Raw genomic sequence first — 27,705 nt, forward strand, 5'->3', positions numbered from 1 at the left:
CATGGGTTTGTGTGTGGGAAATCATGTCTCACAAACTTGATTGAGTTTTTTTTAAGAAGTAACAAAGAAAATTGATGAGAGCAGAGCAGTAGATGTGACCTCTATGGACTTCAGTAAGGCGTTTGATAAGGTTCCCCATGGGAGACTGATTAGCAAGGTTAGATCTCACAGAATAAGGAGAACGAGCCATTTGGATACAGAACTGGTGTGTGTTGGAGGATTGTTTTTTGGACAAGTGGCCTGTGACCAGTGGAGTGCCACAAGGATCAGTGCCGAGTCCACTACTTTTTGTCATTTACATAATGGATGTGGATGTGAGCATAAGAGGTATAGTTAGTAAGTTTGCAGATGACACCAAAATTGGACGTGCAGTGGGCAGCGGAGAAGGTTCTCTCAGATTACAACGGGATCTTGATCAGTTGGGCCAATGGGTCAAGAAGTGGCAGATGGAGTTTAATTCAGATAAATGTGAGGTGCTGCATTTTGGGAAAGCAAATCTTAGCAGGACTTATACACTTAATGGTAAGGTCCTCAGGAGTGTTGCTGAACAAAGAGACCTTGGAGTGCAGGTTCACAGCTCCTTGAAAGTGGAGTCGCAGGTAGATAGGATAGTGAAGAAGGTGTTTGTTATGCTCTCCTTTATTGGTCAGAGTATTGAGTACAGGAGTTGGGAGGTCATGTTGCGGTTGTACAGGACATCGGTTAGGCCACTGTTGGAATATTGTGTGCAATTCTGGTCTCCTTCTTATTGGAAGGATGTTGTGAAACTTGAAATGGTTCAGAAAAGATTTACAAGGATGTTGCCAGGGTTGGAGGATTTGAGCTATAAGGAGAGGCTGAACAGGCTGAGGCTGTTTTTTCTGGAGTGTCGGAGGCTTAGGGGTGACCTTATAGAGGTTTACAGAATCATGAAGGGCATGGATATGATAAATAGACAAAGTCTTTTCGCTGGGGTGGGGGAGTCGAACTAGAGGGCATAGGTATAGGTTGAGAGGAGAAAGATATAAAGGAGACCTAAGGGGCAACTTTGTCTCGCAGAGGGTGGTACGTGTATGGATTGATCTGCCAGAGGAAGTGGTGGAGGCTAGTACAATTGCAACATTTAAAAGGCATTTGGATGGGCATATGAATAGGAAGGGTTTGGAGGGATATGGGCCGGGTGCTGGCAGGTGGGACTAGATTGGGTTGGGATATCTGATCGGCGTGGATGGGTTGGACCGATGCTCTGTTTCCGTGCTGTATATCTGTATGACTTTAAGTGTATCCCAGGACATTATGGGAAGCTAAGGAAGAAATTGTGGGTCTCATAGCTGAGATACTTGTATGAATCACAGCCAGGAATGATCTTCCAGAACACTGGAGGGTGGCTGATGTTGTGCCATTTTTTTTTAAGAAAGGCTGCAAAGGAAAGTCAGGGAACTACAGACTGGTGAGCCTAATGTTAGTCATGGGTAAGTTGTTGGAGAAAATTATGATAGATAGGATCTCCATGCATTTGGAAAAGCAAGAACTGATGAGGGATTTTCAGCATGGCTTTGTACATGGGAAAACTTGTACATGTCTCGCAAATTTGATTGAGTTTTTTTGAAAAGGTAATCAAGAAGATAGATGAAGGCAGAGTGTTTGGCATTGTCTTCATGGACTTTCACAAGCTTTCAACAGGGTTCTGCATGATGGACTGCTTAGTAAGGTTAGATCTCATGGGAAACTAATCAACTGGATACACAATTGGCTTCACAGTAGGAGACAGAGGCTAATGGTGAGTGTTGTTCAGATTGGAGGCCTGTGACTAGTGGTGTTCTGCAAGGATCAGTCCTGGGTCTGCTGTTTTGAGTCATTTGTATAAAGGATTTTGATGAGAATATAGAAGGAATGGCTAGTAAGTTTAGATTAGATTCCCCACAGTGTGGATACAGGCCCTTCGGCCCAACATGTCCTCACCAACCCTCCGAAGAGTAATCCACCCAGATCCGTTTCCCTCTGACTAATGCGCACACTATGGGCAATTTAACATGGCCAATTCAGCTGACCTGCACCTGACCTGTGAGGCAGCAGTACTAACACTGAGCCACCGTGCCACCCCGTTTATGGATGACGCCAAAATTGGTGGCATAGTGGACAGCGAAGAAAGTTATCTAAGAGTACATCAGGATCTTGATCAACTGTACCAAGAAACCGGTGGATGGCAGATGGAGTTTAATTAAAATAAATACAAGGTGTTGCAATTTGGTAAGACAAACTAAGGGGCAGGAGTTACACAGTTAATAATAGTGCTCTAGGGAGTGTTGTCAAACAGAGATTCCCAAATGTGGAGGTACATAGTTTCTTGAAAGTGGCAACATAGGTAGACAGGGTGGTGAAAAAGGTGTTTGACAAGCTTGCCCATCGATTGGAGCATTGAGTACAGGAGTTGGAACAGCTCTACAAGACATTGGTATGACCACATTTGGAGTACTGCGAACAATGCTGGAAGCCCTGCTATAAGAAGGATGTTATTAAACTGGATAGGGTGTGAAAAAGATTTACAAGGTTGTTACCAACACTGGAAGGTTTCAGTTATAAGGAGAAACTGAATAGGCTGTGATTTTTTTTCCCTAGAGCATAGGAGGCTGAGGGGTGACCTTACAGAGGTTTATAAAACCATGCGGGGCATAGATAAAGTGAGTAACTGAAGGTGAGAGGGGACTGATTTAAGAGGAACCTGAGTGGCAACATTTTCACACAGAGGATGATGTGTGTATGAAACAAGCTGCCAGAGGAAGTAGCAGAGGCGAGTACAATTACAACACTTAAAAGACATTTGAGCAGGTACATTATTAGGAAAGGTTTAAAGGGATATGGGCCAAATGCAGTTAAATGGGATTAGTTCGGTTTTGGAAACCTGGTCACCATGGACAAGTTGGATCAAAGGACCTATTTCCATGTTGTATGATTTTATGGCTCTTAACTATTCGAGAAAGTTCAGGAAAAGTTCTGAAACTAATTCCTGAACCACAGTTTCGATACCATGAGGAAACACTGATCTGAATCTTTTGAGAGTGAGTGACAAACACTCAACTTAAGCTGTTGTGAGACCTTAAGGAAGTCCTACCATGCATATATATGTCATGGAGATATAGAGCACGGAAACAGACCTTTTAGTCCAACTTGACCATGCTAACCAAATATCTTTAATTAATTTAATCCCACTTGCCAGCACTTGGCCTATATCCCTCTAAACCCTTCCTAATCATATAACCATCCAGATGCCTTTTAAATGTTGTAATTGTACCAGCCTCCACCGCTTCCTCTGGTGGCTCAGTCCATACATGTACGAGCCTCTGTGTAAAAGGTTGACGGTTAGGTCCCTTTTGAATATTTCCCCTCTCAGCTCAAACCTACACCCTCTAGTTCTGGACTCCTCAACCCCAGAGAAAAGACCTTGTCTATTTACCCCATCCATGCCCTGTACAATTTTATAAATCTCTATAACGTCAACTCTCAGGCTCTGACACCCCAGGAAAATAGCCCCAGCATATTCAGACCCTCCCTCTAGCACAAACCTTCCAACCCTGGCAACCTCCTTGCAAATCTTTCAATTGAGAGTTTTTCCCTGCCTGGACATTTTCTTTCGTGGATATGAGCATCAATCACCAGGGCTGCATTTGTTGCCTGTCCCTAAAAATTCGTTCAAGAGCTTTTTGGTTTGGGCAACAAATGTTGCCTTTGCCAATGACACCCACATCCCATTAAATAACAAGGAAACAAAGAAGTGGTGCTGAGCTTTCTTCTTGATCTGCTGCAGTCCTGTGTTGTTATGGAGGGTGCTCCTGAATTTTGACCCATAAATAGTGAAAGCCTTTGGCAAGATTCCAAACCATAGTGGAATCTGATGGCTATATTCATGCAGACTTCAGTCGTTTGCCATATACTACCCTGATTTTATAAATTACTTGTTAAAACCACTCCAACACAATAACACTCCTAACAATATTTACTCCCCTCAACTTTGCTCCCCCCAGCGAATTACTGGTAATGTTCACTGCCTCTCAACAATGTTCCATTCCTCTTCCAATAATAACTCCCACAGATGTTCAGCTTCTGCTATCAATGTTCATGTTTGCTTCATGGCAATGCTCATCATCCTCCTGGCAATCCTTTTTGCCAGCAACTCCTCCTGACAATGTCCAGACCCCTCTTGCATTCCTTTTCCAGACTTGCCTTCTGGATTCCCTGGCTGCTGGTACAGCATTGCCTTCTTGTTAGCTTGGCAATTGTGTAGTATGAATGCTCTGATTCAGCAGGAGCTGCCAGATGCAGACAGTCGAGGCTCAGGCTATCCTGTGAGCAGTGCTGCTGGCCTCTGCATCTTAGCCTTAAAAACAAGAGAGAGCAGAGCCTGTAGTGAGCGCCAGAGGTGGAGAAGAGCTCAGTTATGGGAGAGAGACCACAGAGGGACAGATAGGCTACATGGGAAAAGAGGCTGTTAAAAGAGAAAGGCTGTAAAGGTGAGAAGCTGCCTTGGTCAAAAGGCTTCCTTCTGTGCCATAACAATTCTGATTATAGGTAAGAGATGCTGTGCGGGAGAGAGAACAGTTTTAAACCTCATAAAGAGTACTCAGCTAATTGTGATCCAGAAAAGCTTGAAGACGCCAAGCAAATGAATTCTTTGCAAATGAACTTGGAGTCTCTAGTTTAAAACTACATAAGTTTAGGAGCTGCTTATGAGAAAAAAATATTATGGACGCTTTTGTAAGTAACACCATGTTAATGGATTTTCAGAAGGGATTTGATACAATGCCACACCACAGACTTGTGAGGAAAGTTATAAATCATGACATAAAAGGAACGTTAGCAACACAAATACAACATTAGCTAAGTGATAAGAAACGATGAGTGATCGTCAGTGGATATCTTTTGGGTTGGGTCAGGTTTATAGTGGAGTTCCCCAGGGTCAGCATTGAGACTCTTGCTTTTCATAATGTGTGGTAATGATCCAGATCTTAGTGTGCAGCAAGCAGTTTTCAAGTTTGAAAATGACATGAAACTTGGAAGAATTGTGAACTGTGAGAAGAATAGTATGGAGCTCGTTGATAGCCTATCAACGTTCAGCGCCATTCACAACCTCTCAATCACTGAAGCAGTCTGTGCCCATATCCACCCTGAACAGCACCTGGGCTTGGGCTGATGAGTGGCAAGCAATACACTACCAGACAATAACCATCTCCAATATAAGAAAATCTAACCTGTAAACATTGACATATAGTAGCACTACCATCACTGAATCCTCCACTGTCAATATCCTGGGGATTCCCATTGACCAAAGTCAATGGACTAGTGTTAAAAATACTGTGTCTACAAGTACAGCTCAGAGGTAAGGAATTCAGCGACAAAATAGCTCACCTCCTATCTCCTGAATGCCAATCCACTATCTCATCGGCACAAGTCAGGAGTGAGATATAAGAATCTTAGTTTGGGTAAATTGGCCATGCTAAATTGCCCATTGTGTTCAGGAATGTACAGGTTAGGTGCATTAGCCAGGGGTAAATATAGAATAATCAGGTAGGAGAATGGGTCTGGGTCGATCACTCTTTGAAGGGTCGGTTTGGACTTGTTGGGCCAAATCCCACACTGTAGGGATTGTATGCGTGGATGAGGGCAGTTCCTACAACAGTCAAGAATCTTGACAGCATCTCAGCATCATCTTGATGGTACCACATTAGTCACCTTAAACAATCATTCCCATCAACACATGCACAGTGGCGGCAATGTTTACCATTTATTAGATGCACTGGGGTAACTCATCAAGGGTCCTCTGACAGCACCTTCTAAGGAAGACAAGGGCAACAGATGTAAGGGAACAACAGCACCCCATGTTCCCCTCCAAACCACACCATCCTGACTTGAAACTATTACCACTTCTTTAATGTAAATGATTAAATATTCCGGGATTCCTTCCTGATAGCATTGTGTGAGTCCTTATACAGCAACAACTACAAATGTTCATGAATCTAGTTTACCACTGCCTTCTGCAGGGTGATTAAGAAAAGCAGTAAAGTCTGGCCTTGCCAGCAATGCCCACATCCCATGAGTGAATGCATTTTTTTAATAAAGATTTTGGTTTTATAACAAGCAATGCTTCTAACCAAGCTAAAACACAGGCATCTACCAAATAAAGTGGAAAATGGAATTAAAAGCAGATAAAACTGGAGACCCTCAGTGGGTCTTAGTGGAGAAACAGTTAACGTTTCAAGTCCAATATGACTCCTCTTTAGAATTGAAAAGAGTGAAGAAGTGATGGGTTTATGCTATTGAGAAAGATGAGGAAGAATAAATAGGACCGAATTGAAGGTAAGAGTGAGTTTGGAGTCTAAGGTAGATTCGAGATCAAAGATGTCACAGAACAAAGGTTGGGGAGTTATACTAAAAACAAAAAATACTGGAGATCACAGCGTGTCAGCAGCTTCCATGGAGATAAAGCAAGCTAATGTTTCAAGTCTAGATGACTCTTAATCAGAGCTGAAGTTAAGTGTGGAGAGGTCAGGATTTATGCAGTAGTTGGGAGGGAGGTGGTAGAGTGCTTGGAGAAAAAGGATATTGATAGTTCAGATTCAGTGATCAATACAGGTTTGGCATCTGCTGTTATGCTGGGAAATGATAATTGTCACAAACATGAGATAAAATGTAGATCCAGAGTTGGTGTTAACAGTTGGTATAAATAGCAGAATATAGGTCAGCTGTGACTGAAAACAAAGCCACAAAAAGAAGGGGAACTGTATATATTAAAGGGAGGTTAACATCATGGTCTGATGTTGTTGAACTCAGTGTTGAGTCCAGAGCACTGTCAAGTGCTGAAGCAGAAACTATGATGCTGTTCCTCCAGCTTGTGCTAAGCTTCACTTGAAAACTGCAGCAGGCATAGGACAGAACATGAGCATGAAAGTAAGACAATGCGTTCAAATCACAAGTGGCTCGATTGTTTGCAGACAGAGCAGACATAAGTGGTCACTTAGTCTCCATGACATTGGGAAGACCAAATATAGACTTTGTTGTGAGTAGCAAATACAGTAGACTAATTTGTAAGCCATACAAGTAAACTGCTTGCTTAAGTTCTACTAGAAAATGCCAAGTTACAAGAAATAGGATAAACCCAATCTGGCCAGTTACCACTCATGTAGTTTACTCTCAGTCATCAACAAAGTGATAGAACATGCCATTGATAGAATGATTAAGGAACAATTATTCACCAATAACCTGCTCGCCACAGCTCAGTCCGGGAGATGGGAAACTTGAATTATGTAGATTGAGAAGTTGGGACTGTTTTCCTTGGAGGGGAGAAAGTTGAGAGGAGATTTGCTATAAGTATGCAAATTATAAAGGGTCTGAACAGAGTAGTTTGGAGAAACATTGTTCCCATTGGGGGAAGGATCAAGTATGGTGCAGGCAGCTTCAATTCAGGCATTCAAGAGGAAATTGGATTGTTATCTGAAAAGGAAGAATGTTCACAAGTATGTGGAGAAGGTGGGAGCTAAGTATGTTACTCATATGGCGAGCTGGTGTAGACATAACAGATAAAAAGGGCCTTATCATTTACTCTAACACTTGTGGTTATGTCATTAAGAAAATGCTAGAATACATTATTCAGAGATGGGAATAAGAATTTATAAAATCATACAGCATTAATCAGAACCAATATGGTTTTGTAAAAGGGAAATGGCGTATGACAAATTTACTTGAATTCTTTCACAATGTAACATTTAGGATAATTAAAGAGACACCAGTAGATGTACTGCAGGTAGATTTCCAAAAGGCATTCAATGAAGTAACACACCAAAGCTCAAGATGAGCTCACGGTGTTTGGGTGATTTATTAGCATTCTTGGAAGATTGGTTAATTAACAGGAAATACAGACTCGGAACCATAATCAAGTTATCAAAAGTACTGCTGGGATATGAACTGTTTATTAATTGTAACTATAATGCAAAATTGGATAGGAAAGCAAGTTGTGAGGAGCATACAAAGAGTCTCTTAAGGGAACGGTTTGGTGACTGGGCAGAGAACTTACAGATACATTTATAAAATGGGAAAATGTGAAGTCGTCCACTTTGGCAGGAAGATTAGGAAAGGAAAAGGAAAGGGAGCTGCATAATGCTGCAGGACAGAGGGATTTAGATAATCTAGAGTATGAATTACAGCAAGTTAGCATACAAGTACAGCAAACAATTATGAAAGCAAATGGGATGTTGCTCTTTAATGCAAGGTGGTGGAGTATAAAGATCAGGATCAAATCTTGCTGTAACTGTACAGTGCACATACATTTGAGTTCTTTACACAATTTTGGTCTCCCTGCTTAAGGAGTTCAGTTCAGAAATGGTTTACAAAGTTGAATCTTGGGATTAAGGAGCTTTCTTATGAGGCAAGGTTGAATAAGTTGCGTCTATACTTACTGAAGTTTAGAAACGTGAAAGATGATCTTATTGAAACATAACATTCAAAGGGGCTATAACAGAGGGGATGCTGAGATGATGTTTCCCTTTTAGGGTGTAGGTTTGTTCGATGAGCTGTAGGTTTGATATCCAGACGTTTCATTACCTGGCTAGGTAACATCATCAGTGGCAACCTCCAAGTGAAGTGAAGCTGTTGTCTCCTGCTTTCTATTTATATCTTTCTCCTAGATGGGGTTCCTGGGATTTGTGGTGATGTCATTTCCTGTTTGCTTTCTGAGGTTTCCTTTGGGGGATCTGGAATAAGAGGCTGTAGAGTTGTCTCAATACAAAGTATCCCATTGAAGATGGAGATATGTAGGATTTGTTTTCTCTCTGAAGGTCATTAATTACAGAGTTCTCTTCAATATATTTGAGGCTAAGTTATGCAAATTTTTGATCTAAGAGTGAGCAAAAGATTATGAGGACAGGCAAGAAAGTGGAGTTGAGCCCTCAGTCAGGTCAACCATGATCTCATTGAATGGCCTACTGTGGTGTTGTGTTTTGTCTCATGGTTAGGATATCAATATACTTTCCGAACATGTAGGAGCAGGAGTTGGCCATTCAGCCGCTAAAGCCCGCTCCCTCCTTTAATAAGATCTGGTTGCAACCACAAATCCACTTTTTCCCTCCTGATAATCCTTCACCCTTTGCTTAACAAGAAACTGTCTCTCTCTGCCTAAAAATATTCAAGGACTCTGCTTCCACACCTTTTCAGAGTGTTTCAAAGACTTACCACTCTTAGTTAGGAAAACGATTCTCCTAATCTCTGTTTCAAATGGGTGACACTGATTTTTAAATGGTGACCCCTAGTTCTAAATTCTTCCTTAAGACATAACATCCTCTCCACATCTACCCTTCAGGATTTTATGTTTCAATCAAGTTCCCTCTTCTTCTAAACAACAGTCAATACAAGCCTTTCCTCATAAGACAACCCGCCCTTTCCAGGTAATAGTCGAGTAAACTTGTCTGTGCAGTCTCCAATTCGTTCACATCCTTTCTTAATTAAGGTGCCCAGAACTGTGCAAAGTACTCCAGATGCACTGTTTACGAGCTCCCTACTTTTGAATTAGTGCCCCTCACAATAAAGTATCATGTTTTGTTACTTACCTGATTACTCACTAAATCTGCACACTAGCCATTTGTGATTCATGCAGAAGGATATCCAGATTGCTCTGCATCTCAGAACTCTGTAAGCTCTCATCATTAAGATACTTCTTTATATTCTTCCTGCTAAAATGGACAACTTCACTTTTCCTACATTATAATCAATTTGTCACATCTTTACCCACTCACTTACCATACTTTTGAACCTATGATGGAGGGAAGGTCTTTAATGAAGGGGCTGAAGGTGGTTTGACATTGGACATAACTCTGAGGACCTCCTGCAGAGATGTCCTTGAGCTGAGCTAACTGACCTACAGTCACAACAGAGCTGAACACGTGTTGCTGGAAAGGCGCAGGAGAATCGACGTTTCGGGCATGAGCCCTTCTTCAGGAATGAGGAGAGCGTGCCAAGCAGGCTAAGATAAAAGGTAGGGAGGATGGACTTGGGGGAGGGGCGTTGGAAATGCGATAGGTGGAAGGAGGTTAAGGTGAGGGTGATAGGCTGGAGTGGGGGTGGGGGTGGAGATGTCAGGAAGAAGATTGCAGGTTAGGAAGGCGGTGCTGAGTTCGAGGGATTTGACTGAGACAAGGTGGGGGGAGGGGAAATGAGGAAACTGGAGAAATCTGAGTTCATCCCTTGTGGTTGGAGGGTGACTAAGCGGAAGAGGAGGCGCTCTTCCTCCAGCCGTAGTGTTGCTATGGTCTGGCGCTGGAGGGGTCCAAGGACCTGCATGTACTTAGTGGAGTGGGAAGGGGAGTTGAAGTGTTGAGCCACAGGGTGGTTGAGTTGGTTGGTCGGGGAGTCCCAGAAGTGTTCTCTGAAACATCCACAAGTAAGTGGCCTGATATAGAGGAAGCTACATCGGCCTGATCTCCAACATCTGCAGTCCTCACTTTCTCCTACAGTCACAACAGCCATCCTATTTGTGCCAAACATGACTCCAGCTAGCTGAGAGTTAACCCTGAGAAACAGATTTTGATGCAATATCTGATGTGTGTTTTCTATTGTGCCATTACTGATATATATTGTGTGAAAAATTATTTTCAGTTTATTTTGTTTATTTGTTGCTGAGAATTCCTTCCCTACAGTTTAGCATGCAAATGAAAAATGAAATATCAGTTAGTAAAATTAAAAATTATTCCAAGCCTCTGAGGTAATTTTTAAAATAGTAACATATCCAGTAATTGCAAGTGTTTTATATTATCTTTGCCACAAAGAAAAATGCCTATTTCCTTAAATGTTTTTGACATGTGGAAACGTCCTTTGTCAAAACAGTGAAAACTGGAGCAAAAACCTTATATTATTAATCTGAATTGACATGCAATTCTCACTATAAAAGGAAAACTCTTTACATATGCTGGCTCATATTTGCTCAGCCTTGGCTTGTGGGTACCATCATCTCTGAGTGAGAACGTTGTATATTCAAGGATAACTGTAGAGCCTTGGGTTCATGATTTCAGTTGACTCTCCAGTGCTAGCTATGGCTTTAATGCACTGTGAGAAGCAGGGACAGTGACAGAAATCGTGACCCCTGGTATTGCTCTTGGATCAGGCCTCCCCCCACCCATCATCCGACCTGACCGAAGCACAACAGGCATTCTTGACCATCTGGGTCAGTTATAAACCAGCTCTGATTGACCTTTCTGACACAGTACTTTGTCAAAAGTGTCATTTTTCAGATGACCCAATAAACCTGGGTTCTCAGGTGGACCTAAAAGACTTTGGCACCATTTGAAGTTAGCTCTGATTCTGTTCCAGTATTCTGACAATCATTTATCCCTCATGCTGTAAAACAAATGATCTGATCGTTTACTTAGCTGCCATTTGTGGGATCCAACTATCCAAATTGGCACCTGCATTTTCTACAATAATGACTGTATTTCAAAGTACTTGGTTCTAAAGTTTTTTGGTATGTCTTGAATCTATGGAAGTAATAATGTAAGAACAAGTTCTTTTCCTTTTTTTATTCTTTCATTCTTTTATCCCTTTTCATGTTTAATGTCCCAAAACTGCAGCCTTCTGTCCCAAAGTGGTCTGAGTTAGTTGTTCTCAATGAGATGCCATTTGGGGTTTGACAACTGATCTCTGCATTTGGATTGGATAGTAGGGGATACCTAGGTATATTTCTATCAATGGTTACTCACTTAATATCCAATGTAAGGCTAGAATTTTCCCCTACTTTAAGGTAATAAGGATTATGATAAGTTGGGCAAATAGTTGGGTGCATGCCACTTTAATCTATCTCAGCAATCCAGTGCTGGGCAAGAATTTCCATTAGCTACTTTTTCAACCTGCCAGCAATTAAGACCCTAAGTGATTAATTGGTAGTTACTTAAGGGCCTTAACTTCCCACCAGCTTGATTATTGGCCTTCCCAGCAGGAGATAAAAATGGCTGATATCCCCACCTAGTGATATAACTGCCTGGTTGGGTAGAGGGTGGGGCCTCTATTTGTCTCAGTTGAGGGTAAGGATAAAGGGGTAAAGGAATGGCTGCTAAAGCCAACACCTCAACCTAAATAGAATAGAATTGAATTGAATTTATTGTCACATGTACTGTGGCGCAGTGAAAAGCTTTGTCTTGTAAGCAATACAGGCAGATCACATAATTAAGTAACATAGATGGTAAATAATAGGTAAACAACGACAAAATCAAAAACACAGGTACAGGCGAATGTTAAGAGTTTGAGAGTCCATTCAGTATTCTAACAATAGTAGGGTAGAAACTGTTGCAAAACCAGCTGGTGCATGTGTTCAGTCTTCTTTACTTTCTCCCCAATGGTAGAGATTGTAGAAAAACATTGCCAGCATGGGATGGATCTTTGACAATGCTGGTGGCCTTTCCTTGATAGCGAGCCTGGTGGATGGATTCTATAGATGAGAGGATGGCCTTTGTGATTATCCAGGCCGACTTCACCACTCTCTGTAACCGTCTCTGATCTTGAATGATACCGTTGCCATATCTTACCTCCAGTCACCCCAGCCTCCTCTCCTTGCAACCCCACCCTCAAGACCCAAAAGCAAAGTACTTACCTTTTTACCATTGTATCCCCAGAAGCCTACTGAACTCAGTAGCTGATACTGATTGCAATTAAAATGTTTCCCTTAAAGAAGAACTGATGGAGTATCAGAATCTTGTCAACACATGCTGATCTTATATACCTTACATGCCCACTTTATAGCAGTATTTTGAAACTACGGTGCAATCATTTACATGCTGTCTGGTCTACAGTTGTATTTAAAGGTGTCACAGAACTCCCTATTAAGCAAATCTAGCCAATTGACTTTCAAAGTAAAACTCAAGGTCCACCTTTCCACCACCACTAAAAAGCTGTACTGACAGAGACCTGAGAAAATTCTGGCTGGAATGCATGGAATTCAGTACCTGATTCATTGCACCCGGAGGACCATCAATTCAGTGAAAGACACTCTTTGGTCTTTCCCAAAACTGGTTGGTTTTCCAGTGCAAGGAGGTGACCTCGACTGAGAGTTGCAGACATGCACATTCCAAAGGGCAGGAGAATATGCAGAGAGATATTCTCTTGGGGTAGCTGTTGCCAAGAAATAGTGGTAACAGACTACCATGTGAGGTCTTTCAGCCAAATTACAATGGGGTCCATTCAGTTATCAGACCCCCACCACCACCATGCCTCAAATATATGTAAGTAGTACCTTGCATGAGTAAGAAATGCCTTGGGTTTGTTGGAAAGTCATACTCCAATTTTGTTTGTTTCTCCATATGCAAAGACTGTACAGAACTGTTTTAATGTATATATGTGTGTGCGTGTGTGTATGTATATATATACACACATATATACATGTATATATAGTTTTTATGAATAAACATATGTTAGAAATAAAATAACAGATTCATGCGAAAATATCAGAACAGATTATTTCTTTGTTATTATTTATAGTAAGATAGCAGATTCCAATGGACTGCAAGTTTGTCCTTATTTCATCGGCCATGGGATAGGCTCTTATTTTCATGGGCATCCTGAAGTTTGGCATCATGGTAAGTATTTATACTTTGATTCTCTGAGTTGAAATAATAATTTTCTTAAATGTTTGTAAGGGTCCTTTAACCGAATTGTTGTTTCTTGTTATTTCATAATGTCTTAAAATATAGAATAGAGAGGTTTAAATAAGAATCCAAACAGTTTTTCATATAGCTTACTTATTTCATTTGTCTGCAGGTACGTGTTATAAGCATAATGTTCTGACTTATTGTATTAGATATGAACTCGTGCATAGGCGAAGGTCAAGTCAACTGCAGGTCATCTGCCCACGATATTAATTATAGCAGCACAGTTCCAACTAGAAAGATACTTTTCTGGAACTGGCAATAAGAATATTCTTCCTCACAAGTGTGGTCAACACACACAACTTCCTGGTTTGTTCCTAAAGGCGCAAATGCTCGTACAATTTTGAAAATAACTCTTTACATGATAGGAGCATTGTGTGTACTGTGGGGTTGGGGATTGGCGGGAGCAAGAGACCGTAGTTGCTTTCTGGACACAAGCTAAGATGGACAAAATGATCTTTCTCATCTTGCATTTATTATTTCTGTATCTTCATATCCAAATATGTATTTATTGCCAATTCTCTAAACCTTTACATCTTTCTGAATGTCTTTAACTCTTCTTTAACTTTGTCATTCCCATTATGGTTATGAAACATTTTCTTTGTGTCATCTTCTGCAAGATTGATTAACACAGAAAATTAACCAATATCTGGTGAGTATGTAGCGCATTCTGTATGCATCTCTCATGCAACTAATGTGTCAATATGAAGAAGAGTATACCTATTTCTGTGTTCTATGAAAACTTTTCTGCCTCTTTTTAAAAATTTGAACCTCTGCCCTCACCATTTTATCCTCGTATCTTAATTTGTGTAAATCTACATTTTGAGTCTGCATATTTGAATATCAGAATGTTAATGTTTCTTAAGAGACCAGTTGTTCTGGATGGAAAAGTCAACATACATGTCTATGCATACATCCCAATCTTAATTCAAAGATTTTGAACTTCAAAAATTCAACTGAGCCAAGCTTTGCTTCTGACAAAGGTGAAAGTTGTTGGAGATATGTGAAGATTGAATACAAATATTTGTCATAATAATTTGTGTTTATATAGCACCTGTAACAAAGTAAGTAAAATCCCACAACAAACCTTATCCACAAAATTTGAAATCCAGTCACATAAGGAAATTATGCAATAGGTGTTGAAAGACTTTGTCAAACAGAAATTTCAAGGAGATTTAAAAGAGAATCAAGGCAGAGAGGTTTGGCATGGAAATTCCAGAACTTAGGGTCTGGGCAACGGAAGGCATGACTGCCACTGTTGGGATGAAAACTGGAAGCAGGAATTTAAATTTCTTTTAGGAATTATTACCTTTTAATATCCTTATTACGGTTTAACCCTATTTTAATGCATTGTAAAGCAATTGGGGAAGCATTTAGCCTGCTATGTTTTATTTACACGAATGTCAATAATTAAAACTTCTCTTAAAGATAATAAAAGAAGCCTACTTTTGCTTGATTCAAATCTGATGGTTATCAGAAACAAATATCGGCATGCTTTGCAACTTATGTGAATGTGCTAGCTGCAAAACTATCCACCTTCCATTTTACTTAGTAAGTACAGATCCACTGCAAAAGTTAAATATTTTACCAATTCAACTATTTAAAGATTTTGGTGAAAGCAAATTTTCTCCACCACCATTTTTTTTTTTAGAAACAACAAATATGACACGGATTACACAAAACAACTACAGCTTTAACATAAATACATGAAAGGACAACTTGTCTTATTGCTTTCCATCAGACTAATAGTTAACACCCTTTTCAGCTTTATGAACCAGGTAATGACATTGGTCAAATAACCTGAATCTCATTTGTGAGTGATTAAATAATGTAGAAACAAATGCATTTGTATTGAATTCAGAGAAAATGAACTGTTTAACAAAGTCTTGATTCTCTTTGAGCAAAGCTTAACTTGAACCTTGTTTCCATGATTGGTGTGGAATGAATTTGCATCCTGCTGACGCAAATTGAAATCTTCTGATACAAATTACAATATGTTTACACACAGCAAGCCAGCAACTGTAAATCACAGTAAATGTTATTGGGAAAGCCAGCACATGCATACACTAGAGGCAGGTGAAATCTGTTTACTTAAATGTCTTTGTAAAAAGCAAAATGTGCAGTTTTGGCAATTTAAGAGTTGTATTGTAAAAGCTAATTTGTTTTCAAGACATTTAATAGAAGCCCTCCCCCACAAATCCTTCTGTCACCTCCTGATGAGGACATGTTGAACAGCCTAGCCTCTGCAAAGCATTCTGCATGAAAAATGTGATTCAGCAGCACCTGGCATTTTACTCAAACTTCTAATTACTTTGCTCCAGAACAATATTACATCTACACCCTGGAGATAGGAGATCAGTTGCTGCCTTGTAGCTTACATTGAAGGGAATAGTGATATAGAGATGTAAATAAAAGGAGCTCTATGTTAACTAAGTATTTCTCAATTAATTTAGGATTTTTAAATAATGTTCCAGCTATTCTCATCATATGAATGAAATAATAAAATTATTGCAGAAGGACCTGTAAACTGGACATTAACATTTGTGTTAGATACCTGCACATATGATGTTCATTTTCTGAATTCTATGTTCTGCTTCCCATGAATTGTGTGGAAATCTGAATAAAAACTGGATATGTGTTTTTCTTGCTTTATTAATGACACAGTAGAATAAACTGCAATATACTTTGATTTACCCTTTAGAAATGAATGATTGTATAACCTATTGTAAACACATGCAAGTAATAGAGTAATGTTTTGAGAAGGAAGAGACCATTATTCTTTCTAGTCTAGCCATCTAAGCTTTACTGTTAGTCTAAAACTAATAACTTTTGTGTCTGTTGTGGTTGATTATATCATAATGTATGAACAGAATTAGACTCTTTGGCCCAACCAGTCTGCTCCATCATTTGATTGTGGCTACTGTGCTTTCCAAACCCATGACCACTGATTTCCTTACCAATCAAGAACCTGGCTATCTCTGTCCTAAATACGCTCAGTGACTTGACCACCACAACACTCTACGTCAATGAGTTCAGCAGTACATCTCTGCTCTTATATTCTAGCCGTCTTAAAATGTATGTTAACGTGGCATTTAACTTCCTAACTGCTAACTGAACCTGTATGTTAACCTCAAGAGAATCCTGGGATTCTCAAGTCCCTTTCTGCTTCAGATTTCCAAAACCTTTCCCCATTTGGAAAACAGTTCATGCTTCTATTCTTCATATCAGAGTGGATAACCTTACACTCACCAACATTCTATTCTCTCTGCCACCTCTTTGTCCTCTCTCCTAGCCTGTCCAAGTCTTTCTGCATCCTCCCTGCTTCTTCAGCACTATCTGTTCCTCCAACTATCTTTGTTTCTTTGCAAACTTAGTAAAAATGTCCTTAATTCCTTTGTCCAAATCATTAATGTATAACGTTGGTCATTGTCCCAACACGGACCTCTGAGGAACTCCACTAGCCACTGGCTGCTATCCTGAAAAAGACCTCTTTATCTCCATTTACTGTCTTCTGCCAGTCAAACAATCCTCTCTCCATGCCAGTACCTTGCCCTGTCGCCATGGCCTATTATTTAGCAGCCTCCTCTGTGGCACCTTGTCAAAGGCCTTCTGGAAATCTAAATAGATCACATCCACTGGCTTTCCTTTGTCTAACCTGCCTAATTACCTCCTCAAAGAATTCCAACAGATTTGTCAGATATGACCTCCCTTTTACAAAGCCATGCTGACTTAGCACTTCCAAGTACGCTGCAATCTCATGCTTAATAATGGACTTTAAAATCTTGCCAACTACTGAGGTCAGGCTAACTGGCCAATAGTTTCCTGTCTTCTGCCTCCCTCCCTTCTTAACAGGAGTCTTACATTAGCCATTTTTCAAACTTCTGGGACCCTGCCTGACACCAGTGATTCTGGAAAGACCACCACCGATGCCTCTACAATCTCCTTAGCTATCTCCTTCAAAATTTTGGAATGATGTCCACCTGTCCAGGTAATTTCTCCACCCACAGACTTTCACCTTGCCAGCATCTTATCCTTAATAATGGCCACTAAACTCACCTCTGTTCTCTGACTGCTTTGAAGTTCTGGTATGCTGCTCGGGTTTTCTGCTCTGAAAATGGATGCAAAGTACCTCTTCAGTACCTCTGCTGTTACTAACAATATCTCATCCGTTTCTTTTTTTTAAAGCTTTCCATGGTTTTCTTTTTCATCTTCATTACAGTTAATCAATTTCCTAAATTTTGGGCTTTGCAGCAGGTAGCAAGATAATGCACTCACTGCTGAAGTTAGTATCACATATAAATTTAGCAATCTTCCAGGTGAGAATTTCACCTCTGTTGTCGTGCAGTGGTTATTGCAATTGATTATCACATTCATTCCTGCAGAATTCTCAGCAAAGAGCTAGGATGATGTCATTAAAGGGTTTGCACAGAGACACAACTAGAAATAAAGCAGCATTAAAATAAAATTATTTCTTAAAATAGTTCCAAGTTCAGTATTGGAACAGCGATGAGGCAAAGTTATAAGCTAAAATATTTGGAGAAATCCTCTTTCAGAAAATAATTTATTTAAAAAATTAGCTTTGAAAATCACTAATTACTAATTTAGTAGCACTTCACAATTATAATTTTAATTAGTTCTGTTGTTCATCACATTTTATTAATCCCATCACTATTAGAACCCGGTTATAACTGATCTAACAAGACAGTTAGAGAAGTACATGAATAGGAATGATTTGGAAGGATATGGGCCAGGAGCAGGCAGGTTGGACTAGTTTAGTATGAGATTATGTTCAGCATGGACTGGTTGGACTGATGAGTCTGTTTCCTTGCTGTATGACCCCATTACTCTAAATCATTTCATGGAATTCTGACAGTGACATGGGAATGGGAATTTGTTTTCACTGATGTCAGTAAGTACTTTTTCTGTGAGAAGTGATAGTGGGGTAGAGTGATAAATGCCAGTGCAACCTATGACAGAACACTGACTGTCAATAGCAACTTCAAGATCTCTGTGGTAATCTACATATGTGCTAAAGTTGTGTTCAGTTTCAGGTCGGTAATGAAGTCAACCCAACCTACCAGTCCTCAGCAAAACAGCATATTTCTATTTTTCTTTGGCCCTTAGTGTCTCTTAAAGTCTACAGTTTTATGCATGATTTTTTTTAAAATTCAAATCTGGAAATCTTGGAAATTTGAGAAAAATACTTCAGCGTGTCCCTCTTCTTCCTCTGACAGTCAAGTTGCAGGGTGGAAAATCTTTTCATATATTTCAGAACTCTTAGCTCTGGAATTTGCCATGTTGTTTTCACTGGATTGTTTCCAGTAGCACTGTGTATTATGGTGGCCAAGACTGTATTCAGAACTACAAATAGGGGATCATTAAGGTCAGATGTAACTTTTTAACATTGCCTCCTATGACAAATCACACCTTAGGTATACATCTCAAAATTTTATTTACTTTCTTGACCAACAATGAACATCGAGCTGACAGCTTTAAAGACTTGGCCGACAAAAGTCCTCGATTTCTTTCTTGCTTTGTTACTTTAAGTTGTTGAGGTAGTCTCTAAAGATCCAAAGGATTTTAACAGATCAGATGTTTCTGCTTTCTGATTGCTGTAGAAATTAATGGTGATGTCTGTTTTGATTTTAAAATGTTTATACTGATTTCACAGTGAGTACAGTGCCAAATTCACAATGGTGCCAATTTTATATTATAATATTGCTAAATTGCAAGTTGGCACTATACTCCATGTTGGCCTGACCCACCATGTCCAACTTTGAATACGTTTTGTTAACTACAGTATAATGCAAGAAGTTGAACGTTCATAAGATAACTATTCAGAGTAATTTTGAGATGCCTGTGTTTTTGTGTATTGTGTGAGGTTTCTATTTTATTAATCTGTTATATTTTGTGAAATGGACATTCAGACTATATTTACAATCTCAATCAATTATTCCTGTTATTCCAGATTTTCTGTCTCAATTGTCCTATGCTGTTCTATATTTATTGATCTTTATGTGAAGGACTTCAAAATGCCAGACTTAAATTTGCATTGTACCAGTTTAATCTGCTTTCATGATTTATCAAGATAGATTTCCATATTTAGCTTTTCTGTACTATTCATGATCATGTACTTTAGTGAGTCCCTCTCTTAATTACCACCTTTCAAAGATAAAAAAAAACTAAGTTTCTCTTATTGATCATATTAACATTGGGGATTAACATCATGACTCTCCTGCAACACTTCTAGGGTGCCTTCTTTTTGTATCCGTGACTAAAATTGTACTTAGGATATGTTAAAACAGAGCATTGTATAACATAGGATTATAGCCTCCAAATTGCACTCCATTAATTTAATTAAAAATCACACAGCACCAGGGTTTAGTCCAACAGGCTTATTTGGAAGTACTAGCTTTCAGAGCGCTACTCCTTCATCAGGTAGCATTCCATTAATTGAACAATACAGTTCAGCATACTTGTTTCTATATTTATTACAGTGATGAAATTACTGGGCATACTGCACCAATGGCAGGACCTGTAGGAGCATTGATATACAGAGTGATCTTGGGGCAAAAGTATATGGTTCCTTGAAAGTAGCAAAGCAAATGGATGGGTTGGTAAAGAAGGCATGTAGCTTGCTTGCCGTCATTGGTTGTGGCATTGAATATAAAAGTGGGCAAATCATGTTGTAGTTGTTTAAGACTTTAGTGAGGCCACATTTGGAATATTGTGTGCAAACTCCACATTGTAGGAAAGATACGGAGGTTTTGAAGAAGGAGTAGCAGAGGTTTACCAAAGTGTTGCCTGGTTTGAATGTGTTAGCGAGAAGGAGAGTTTGGAACTTGGATTGTTTTCTCGATAGCATCAAAGGCTGAGGGGTGACCAGATAGAAGAATATAAAATAATGAGGGGCATTGATAGGATGGATAATCAGAGTCTTTTTCCTAGGGTGAAAATGTCAAATACTAGGGGGGCATAGGTTCAAGGTGAAAGGGAGCAGGTTTAAAGGAGATGTGCAAGGAAAAGTTTTTAATAGAAGAAGTTAGATGCCTGGAATGCACTACCAGGGCAGATAGTAGAAGTAGGTAGATTAGCAAAGTTCAAGAGATATTTAGACATACACATAAACAGGCAAGGTATGGAGTGATGCAGACCATATACTGACAGGTGGAATTTGTTTAGACTGGCATCATGGTGGGCCAAAGGGCCTGTTACTGTATTGTACTGTTTTGTTTCAACATCATTGAAAGACATTTGTTTGCTAATCTGCAGTGAATTTATTGTGCTAATAATCTCTGCTGTTAGGTTGTTTAAGAGTTTATTTTGTAGGTCTCTTGGCTAACTCTTCAGATGTATCTGTTTTCCTTCTTTGATGTTATCTGAGAATTTTATCAGTCTGAGCTCCTGAATCAAGTTTGTTAATATAAACTAGAAACACTTGGTGGTGGTACGCTACATACACTTCTTCTGTGCATTTTGACATTACTACCAGATGTGTGCAAAACCATTGGAGTACAATAATTGATGGCTAAGAATGACATTTAGTGTGCCTTTGCATAACACCAGTGTTGCTGTTGGCGGATGCATATTTGTTCTCCTGTATCATCACAGCGTACTCCTGCCACGGCCATCCGTTAATTACAAACAACTTAACATGCTGAATAAAACAGGATTATGCTCTTCTTTTACAGAAAACTAAATACACTACCAAAAATCGGATTTCTACAGATCCTCATAGGTCTAAAAAGGCCAGAGTTTGATGTTTATTAATTGTAGAATGCATCAAGGAATATTGCTCATCAGAACAGGAGTTTCTTTTTAAACAAATGTACAGACAAGATGGCATTCAGGAGAAATGAGACTTCTCTGCTGATTCACATTGGCCTTAATTTAGCTTCCATACAGAGTCTAAAGAATTTAGAAACTATTAAAATAGTTATTTCTTTTTCTTTAGATTGGCTTTGATGTTGTGTGCCTATTTATTTTCTTGTCAATTTGCCTTCTCCTTCAGTCCAAAAACCAGTGAAGTGCCCAATAATTGGAAGGGGGCTAATGTTATGCCATTAGTTAAGAAAGAATGCAGGTAAATAGCTGAAAACCACACACCAGTGAGCCTAATGTCTGTGGTGGGTGACTTGTTAGGGAGGATTCTGAGCGACAGGATTGATAGGCATTTGGAGAGATAAGGACTCATTTCAGAAGTCACCATGGCTTTGTGCATGGGAAATTGTGTCTCATGAGTTTATTTGAGATATTTGAAGGGATGACCAAGAAAGTAGATAAGGGCAGTTATCTACATTTACTTTAACAAGCCTTTGACAAGGTACTGCATGGTAGGTCATTGAGTAAAGTTAAATTGCATGGAATCTAGGGAGAGCTAGCCAATTGGATATAAAATTGGCTTGAAGGTAGAAGACAGATGGTGATGATAGAGGGTTGATTTTCAAACTGAGGGCTGTGACCAGCGGTGTGCCACAGGGATCAGTGCTGGATCCACTGTTATTTTGATTTCTGGATGAGAATTTAGAAGGGGTGATTAGTAAATTTGTAGATAACACAAGATTGGTGGTATAGTGAACAGTGAAGAAAGTTATCTGGGAATACATTGAGAATCTTGATAAACTGGATGGTGAAAAAGGCTTTCAGCATACTTGCGTTCATCAGTCAGTGCATTGAGTATAGGAGTTGGGACATCTTGTTACACCTGTACAAGATATAGGTAACTGGGCACCGTACTACAGAAAGGATATTATTAAACTAGAAAAAGTGCAGAAAATATTCACTAGGATGCTACCTGGACTGGAAGGTTTAAGTTATAAAGAGATGCTAGATAGGCTGTGACTTTTTTTTCCTGGAGCATAGAAGATGGAAGGGTGACCTTATAGACATCTATGAAATTATGAGGTAAATAGGTAACAGCTTCTTTCCATGTAGGGAAGTCTAAAACTAAAGGGCATAGTTTTAAGGTTAGAGATACAAAAGGGTCCAGTGGGGCAATCTTTTCACACATAGCGTAGTGAGTCTCTGGAACTGGCTGTCAGAGGTAGTATTGGAGACGGTACAATTTTGTCATTTAAGGAACATTTGGGCAGGTACGTGGATCTTAGCATCTTAGAATCCCTACAGTGTGGAAACAGGCCTTTCGGCCCAACAAGGCCAACCAACCCTCCGAAGGGTATCCTACCAAAACCCACTCCCCATTAAACTACATTTACCCCTGACTAATGCACCTCACCTACACATCCCTGAACACTATGTGCAATTTAGCACAGCCAGTTCACCTAGCCTGCACATCTTCACAACCTGGATGGGAGAGGTATGGAGGGATATGGACTAAATCCAGGCAAATGGGACTAGTTTAATTGTGAAAATTGGGTGGCATGGACAAGTTTGACTGAGGGGCCTGTTTCCATGCTGTAAACCTCCATGACTCTATTGATTCTTTGCTGGGACACAGTTCCTCTATTACCTCACCCAATAACTCAAGCATGTTCTAATTTTAGCAGAATATCCTAATGTGGAGGAAGTTCCAGTGAAATCTGCACAAACTCACTCCAAACATGAGCTTGTCAGCAGTTACGAGGAGCAAGAACACTGGCTCATTTTACTTCAGAATTCAGCCTAAAAGTTCCCTCCTTAACCTGAGGGTAAACTGACATCCTACCAGGCCAGGCACTAGTGACTTTCCAACTCATGTCACCTGACTCAAACCTGGGAATTTTCAACGTTGAGTACTTTTCTAAAATCAGTGGTTGTAGGTGAACATTGTCCAAAAATACAGCTCTTAATACAGCTCTGTTTTCAGCCATGTTATATATTTATATATGTTTCCCCTCTGTATATTCCTACATAGTGACTATTGGCAGTTTAACTAGTTAACTAAGCTGAAAAACAGTAGACACAGTAGACCAAATTGTCTCTGACATAGTGTAGAAATCTCTGACGTGAGGACAGTTGGAAGGATAGCTTGCAGACCTGTATGAAAATTTACAGCGCTTAAGGAGACCATCTGGCTCATCATGTCTAGTTCAGCTGTTTGGAAGAGCTGTTCTGTTAGTTTCATAAGACTATTAGATTATAAGACATAGGACCAGAAGTAAGCCATTCAGCTCAGTGAGTCTGCTGTCCCATTCAATGAGATCATGATTGATCTGATAATCTCAACTCCACTTTCCTGCTTACTCTTCATAACCCTTGATTTCCTTACTGATTAAAATACTATGTCAGCCTTGAATATATACTTAACAACCCAGCCTCTACAGCCCTTTGTGATAAAAATAATTCCATAGAATCATTACTGTCAGAGAGAAGAAATTTCTATTCATCTCTGTCAAAAATGGATGGCCCCTTATTCTGAAATTATGCCCCCTGGTCCTAGACTCTCCCATAAGGGAAACAGCCTTTTCACATCTGCCCTGTCAAGTCCCTTAAGAATCCTGTATGTTTTAATAAGATCACTTTCTTGTTCTTCTGTATTCCAGTGAGTATAGGCCCAATCTACTTAACCTCTCCTCTTGAGGTAGTCCCTCCATGCTCAGCTTCAGCTGAGTGCCCCTTCTCTGAATTGTCTCCAATGCCAACATATCTTTCCTTATTTGAGGGGCCCAGAACAATTTACAGTATTCTAGCTGTGGTCTGACTAATGTCTTGCATAGTTTTAGCAAGGCCACTCCATTTTTATACTCCATGCCCTTTGCAATAAAGGCAAACATTCTATTCACTAAACCTGTTACCTGCTGAACTTGTGTGCTAGCTTTTTATGATTGATTCAGTTCCCTCCTTAAGGCCATTGTGGGTCAACCAACAGCATGTGGGCTGTAGCAGGTCAAGAAAAAAGCTCACCATCACTTTCTCAAGGTAACTAAGGACAGACACCAAATGCTGGCCAACCAACTTTGCCCATGTCCCAAGAGTGAATTAAAAAAAAGACAACTCCAAATATCTCTGTTTCATGGTTGTCTGCAGTCTTTCTCCATTTAAGTAATATTCAACCCCTCTATTCCTATCAAAGTGCGTAATCTCACATTTGCCCACATTATTGTTCCATCTGCCAAGATTTGCCTACTCACTTAACCTATATATATATATATATATATATATATATATTTATATATATTTATATTTATATATCCCTGTGCCCTCTTTGGGTCATTCTCAGCACTTGCTTTCCTACCTAATTTTGTATCATCTGCAAACTTGGCAACAGTGGAGGAGGCTCGAAGGGCAGAATGGCCTATTCCTGCACCTATTGTCTATTGTTTACTTTCCTCATTCAAGTCATTACTATATATTGTCAATAATTGCCTTTCCCTTATGCTTTTCCCATAGCCCTTTCCAAGTATTTTAAATTCCTTTTTGAATGTTACTGTTGAATTAGCTTCCGCATCACTTCAGGCAATATATTGTAGCACACAACTTGCTGTGTAAAAAAAACAGTCCTAATTTTTCCATCTTATTCTTTCACAATTTGTAGAATAGAATAGAAATCAGATTAATCTAATCTTAAAAATTTGCTTTGGATGTTTTAATGAAATAGTGTATGGTTATGGTCAAAGTATTTAATTGCTTAAATTATGTTTACATCTTTAGATTTGACGCTCTCCCAGCAAAAAGTGCATTCTTATTAAAACCAGCCTTCAACAGTTGGTTGATTTAGGCCCATTTTTGGAATTAGTTGTCCAAATTATAAAAATAAAGATGAATATTCATTCAATACAGGCTTTATCGTCCACTGCTTAAAACAATCCTGTTACTTACCAAATAAAGGTATATTGCTGAAATTGAACCATTTGATTATGTTTAATGCAAATTGCACAAGAAACCATAAGGCCAAACAAAGGGAGCTATGTGGTTTAAATAAGGATGTTTTAAAATTCAATTGTTTATTATTTTGTTAATACAAATGAGGAGAGGAGAAGCATTTGTTTATTTATCCTGTTTGAATAGAGCATTTTCCATAATCAACTGTTTTCTTATTAATAAATGTGAAGTTCTTTTGAAATACATACGTTATAAAATGAATCCATATGCTTTGTTATGAGAAGTTTCATATAACAATCAGAAAATTAACCGTTGAATTATCTTATGCAAACTAAGCATTGCAGTTCAGGTTGAGTGATATTAATTCATACACATTTGAATACAAATCTCTGTAAGAAAGGTCACTGGACTTTTCGTTAACTCTACTTTCTCTCCACAGATGCTGGCAAACCTGCTGACTTTCTCCAGCACTTTCAGTTTTGTTTCAGATCTTCAGCTATTTGTTTTGTTACATGAATACAAATTAGCATGTTTAGATTGTAATTTTACAAAAGGTCCTTATTCATTACTAAACAGGTGTAAATAGACCTTAGATAAATGCACTGAAGCTAGGAATACTGCAGTGAGTAACTCACCTCCTGACTCCCCAAAGCCTGACCACCGTCTACAAGGCACTTATAGTACTCCTAACTTGCCATGGATGAGTACAGCCCCAATGACGCTCAAGAAGCTTGACACCGCAGGACAAAGCAGCCCACTTGATTGGCACAACATCCACAATCATTCATTCCCTTCACTGCCCATGCTCAGTAGCAGCAGTGTGTACTATCTGCAAGTACATTGCAGAAACTCACCAAAATCCTCGAACAGCACCTTCTGAACCCATGCCCACTTCCATCTAGAAGAACAAGGGCAGCTGATATATGGGAACACCACCACCTTCAAGTTCCCCTCCAAGTCACCCACCATTCTGACGTGGAAATATATCACTGTTCCTTCACTGTCATTGGATCAAAATCCTGAATTCCTTCCCTAATGGTATTGTGGATCACCCCACAGCAGGTGGACTGCAAAGGTTTAAGAAGGCCCCTCATCACCCCCTTCTCAAGGGCAAATAGGGATGGGCAATAAATGCTGACCAGGCAGCAATCCCTACATCCCACAAATGAATTTTTAAAAATGAATTAAGAACTTTCAGCATTGTACATTGTTAGTCTTGATATGCCTCTCAGATCACCAGTGTACGTACCTGAATAAGCTTTGTTTCTGCCTTTACAACAGCTAATACCAATGACCTGATGATGGAAGAGGGAATGACATTTACAATAGGTAAATATTGTCATCACTGCAACTGATAACTGTCACTATGTTATCTGCCCATTGGAAATGTATCTTGTGCACAAATCTAAAATTCAGTAAACTGCTTTATCTTTCTGAGTCTATTTAAGCTCTACAACTCTGATTAGGATGAAATTAATGTAGATTATAACATGTTTATCTGCCATAATATTTCTTAATAATTAAAAATTGGATTTGATTTTACAATTATTAAACATTAATTTGCTGGTGAATGTTGTAAAGTAATTCAGCATGGTTTTCCCTATTTTTAAATGTTTTTTTAGAATAGAATATTTTGAGTTGATGCTTGTGATTATCACAACCTGTTCACGTGAGTGGATAGTTTAACCATTTTTATCACTTTTTCCAATTACTTAATTAGCAATTTTAATGTTTATATGTAATCAATATTTTTGGTAAGGTTATAAAAATGTGAAGATCGAAAAATGACCATTAATTCATTGAAGCTCAACCCTTTTTATAGATTAAGGGGAATCTGATTAAGATGATTAACATGATCAAAGGAGTTGATAGGAAAGCGGAAAGAAACTATTTCCACTGATGAACGAGTTCAGAGCAAGAAGGTATAACCTTAAAATTAGAGCTAGTCATTTGAAGGAAGATGTGGAAGTCTGGAACTCTCTCCTCACAGTAGCTATTGAGACAATTGAGAAATTTTCAAAATTGAACTTAATAGAACTATGATAGGAAGGGTACTATGGGTTGCCGAACAAAGTCAGGGAAAAGGAGTTAACCTGTAAGTCAGTCATAAGCAACTGAATGGCCTACTCCTGTTTCTATGTTCCTAGAGTCCTGTCTTTCTTATTCAACTATATTTTATACATCGATGTCTGGCAATTTATCTGGTTTGGCTGAACTGAGGCCATTACATTGCAACATACACCCATTAACCATTATAATGTCATGGACACGGCATGGAAAAAAGTCAAAATTC

The 27,705-nt window shown here is 39.3% G+C and overlaps 1 protein-coding gene and 1 long non-coding RNA gene across 2 annotated transcripts in view; one reads left to right on the top strand and one right to left on the bottom strand.

The window, feature by feature from the left end:
• Window positions 1–27,705, bottom strand: part of LOC132817115 (uncharacterized) — a 167,470-nt gene that overhangs the window by 127,498 nt on the left and 12,267 nt on the right. The gene's annotated exons all lie outside the window — the stretch shown is intronic.
• The window catches only part of metap1d (methionyl aminopeptidase type 1D (mitochondrial)), a 155,110-nt gene that overhangs the window by 125,827 nt on the left and 1,578 nt on the right, over window positions 1–27,705 (top strand). The window contains exons 7-8 of the mRNA XM_060827294.1: window positions 13,486–13,583; window positions 26,694–26,741. Of these exons, the coding sequence (XP_060683277.1) occupies window positions 13,486–13,583; window positions 26,694–26,741 (146 nt within the window). The remainder of the gene's footprint in view (window positions 1–13,485; window positions 13,584–26,693; window positions 26,742–27,705) is intronic.

The sequence above is a fragment of the Hemiscyllium ocellatum genome, chromosome 7 (genome assembly GCF_020745735.1).
Source record: "Hemiscyllium ocellatum isolate sHemOce1 chromosome 7, sHemOce1.pat.X.cur, whole genome shotgun sequence".
NCBI classification, from domain to species: domain Eukaryota; kingdom Metazoa; phylum Chordata; class Chondrichthyes; order Orectolobiformes; family Hemiscylliidae; genus Hemiscyllium; species Hemiscyllium ocellatum.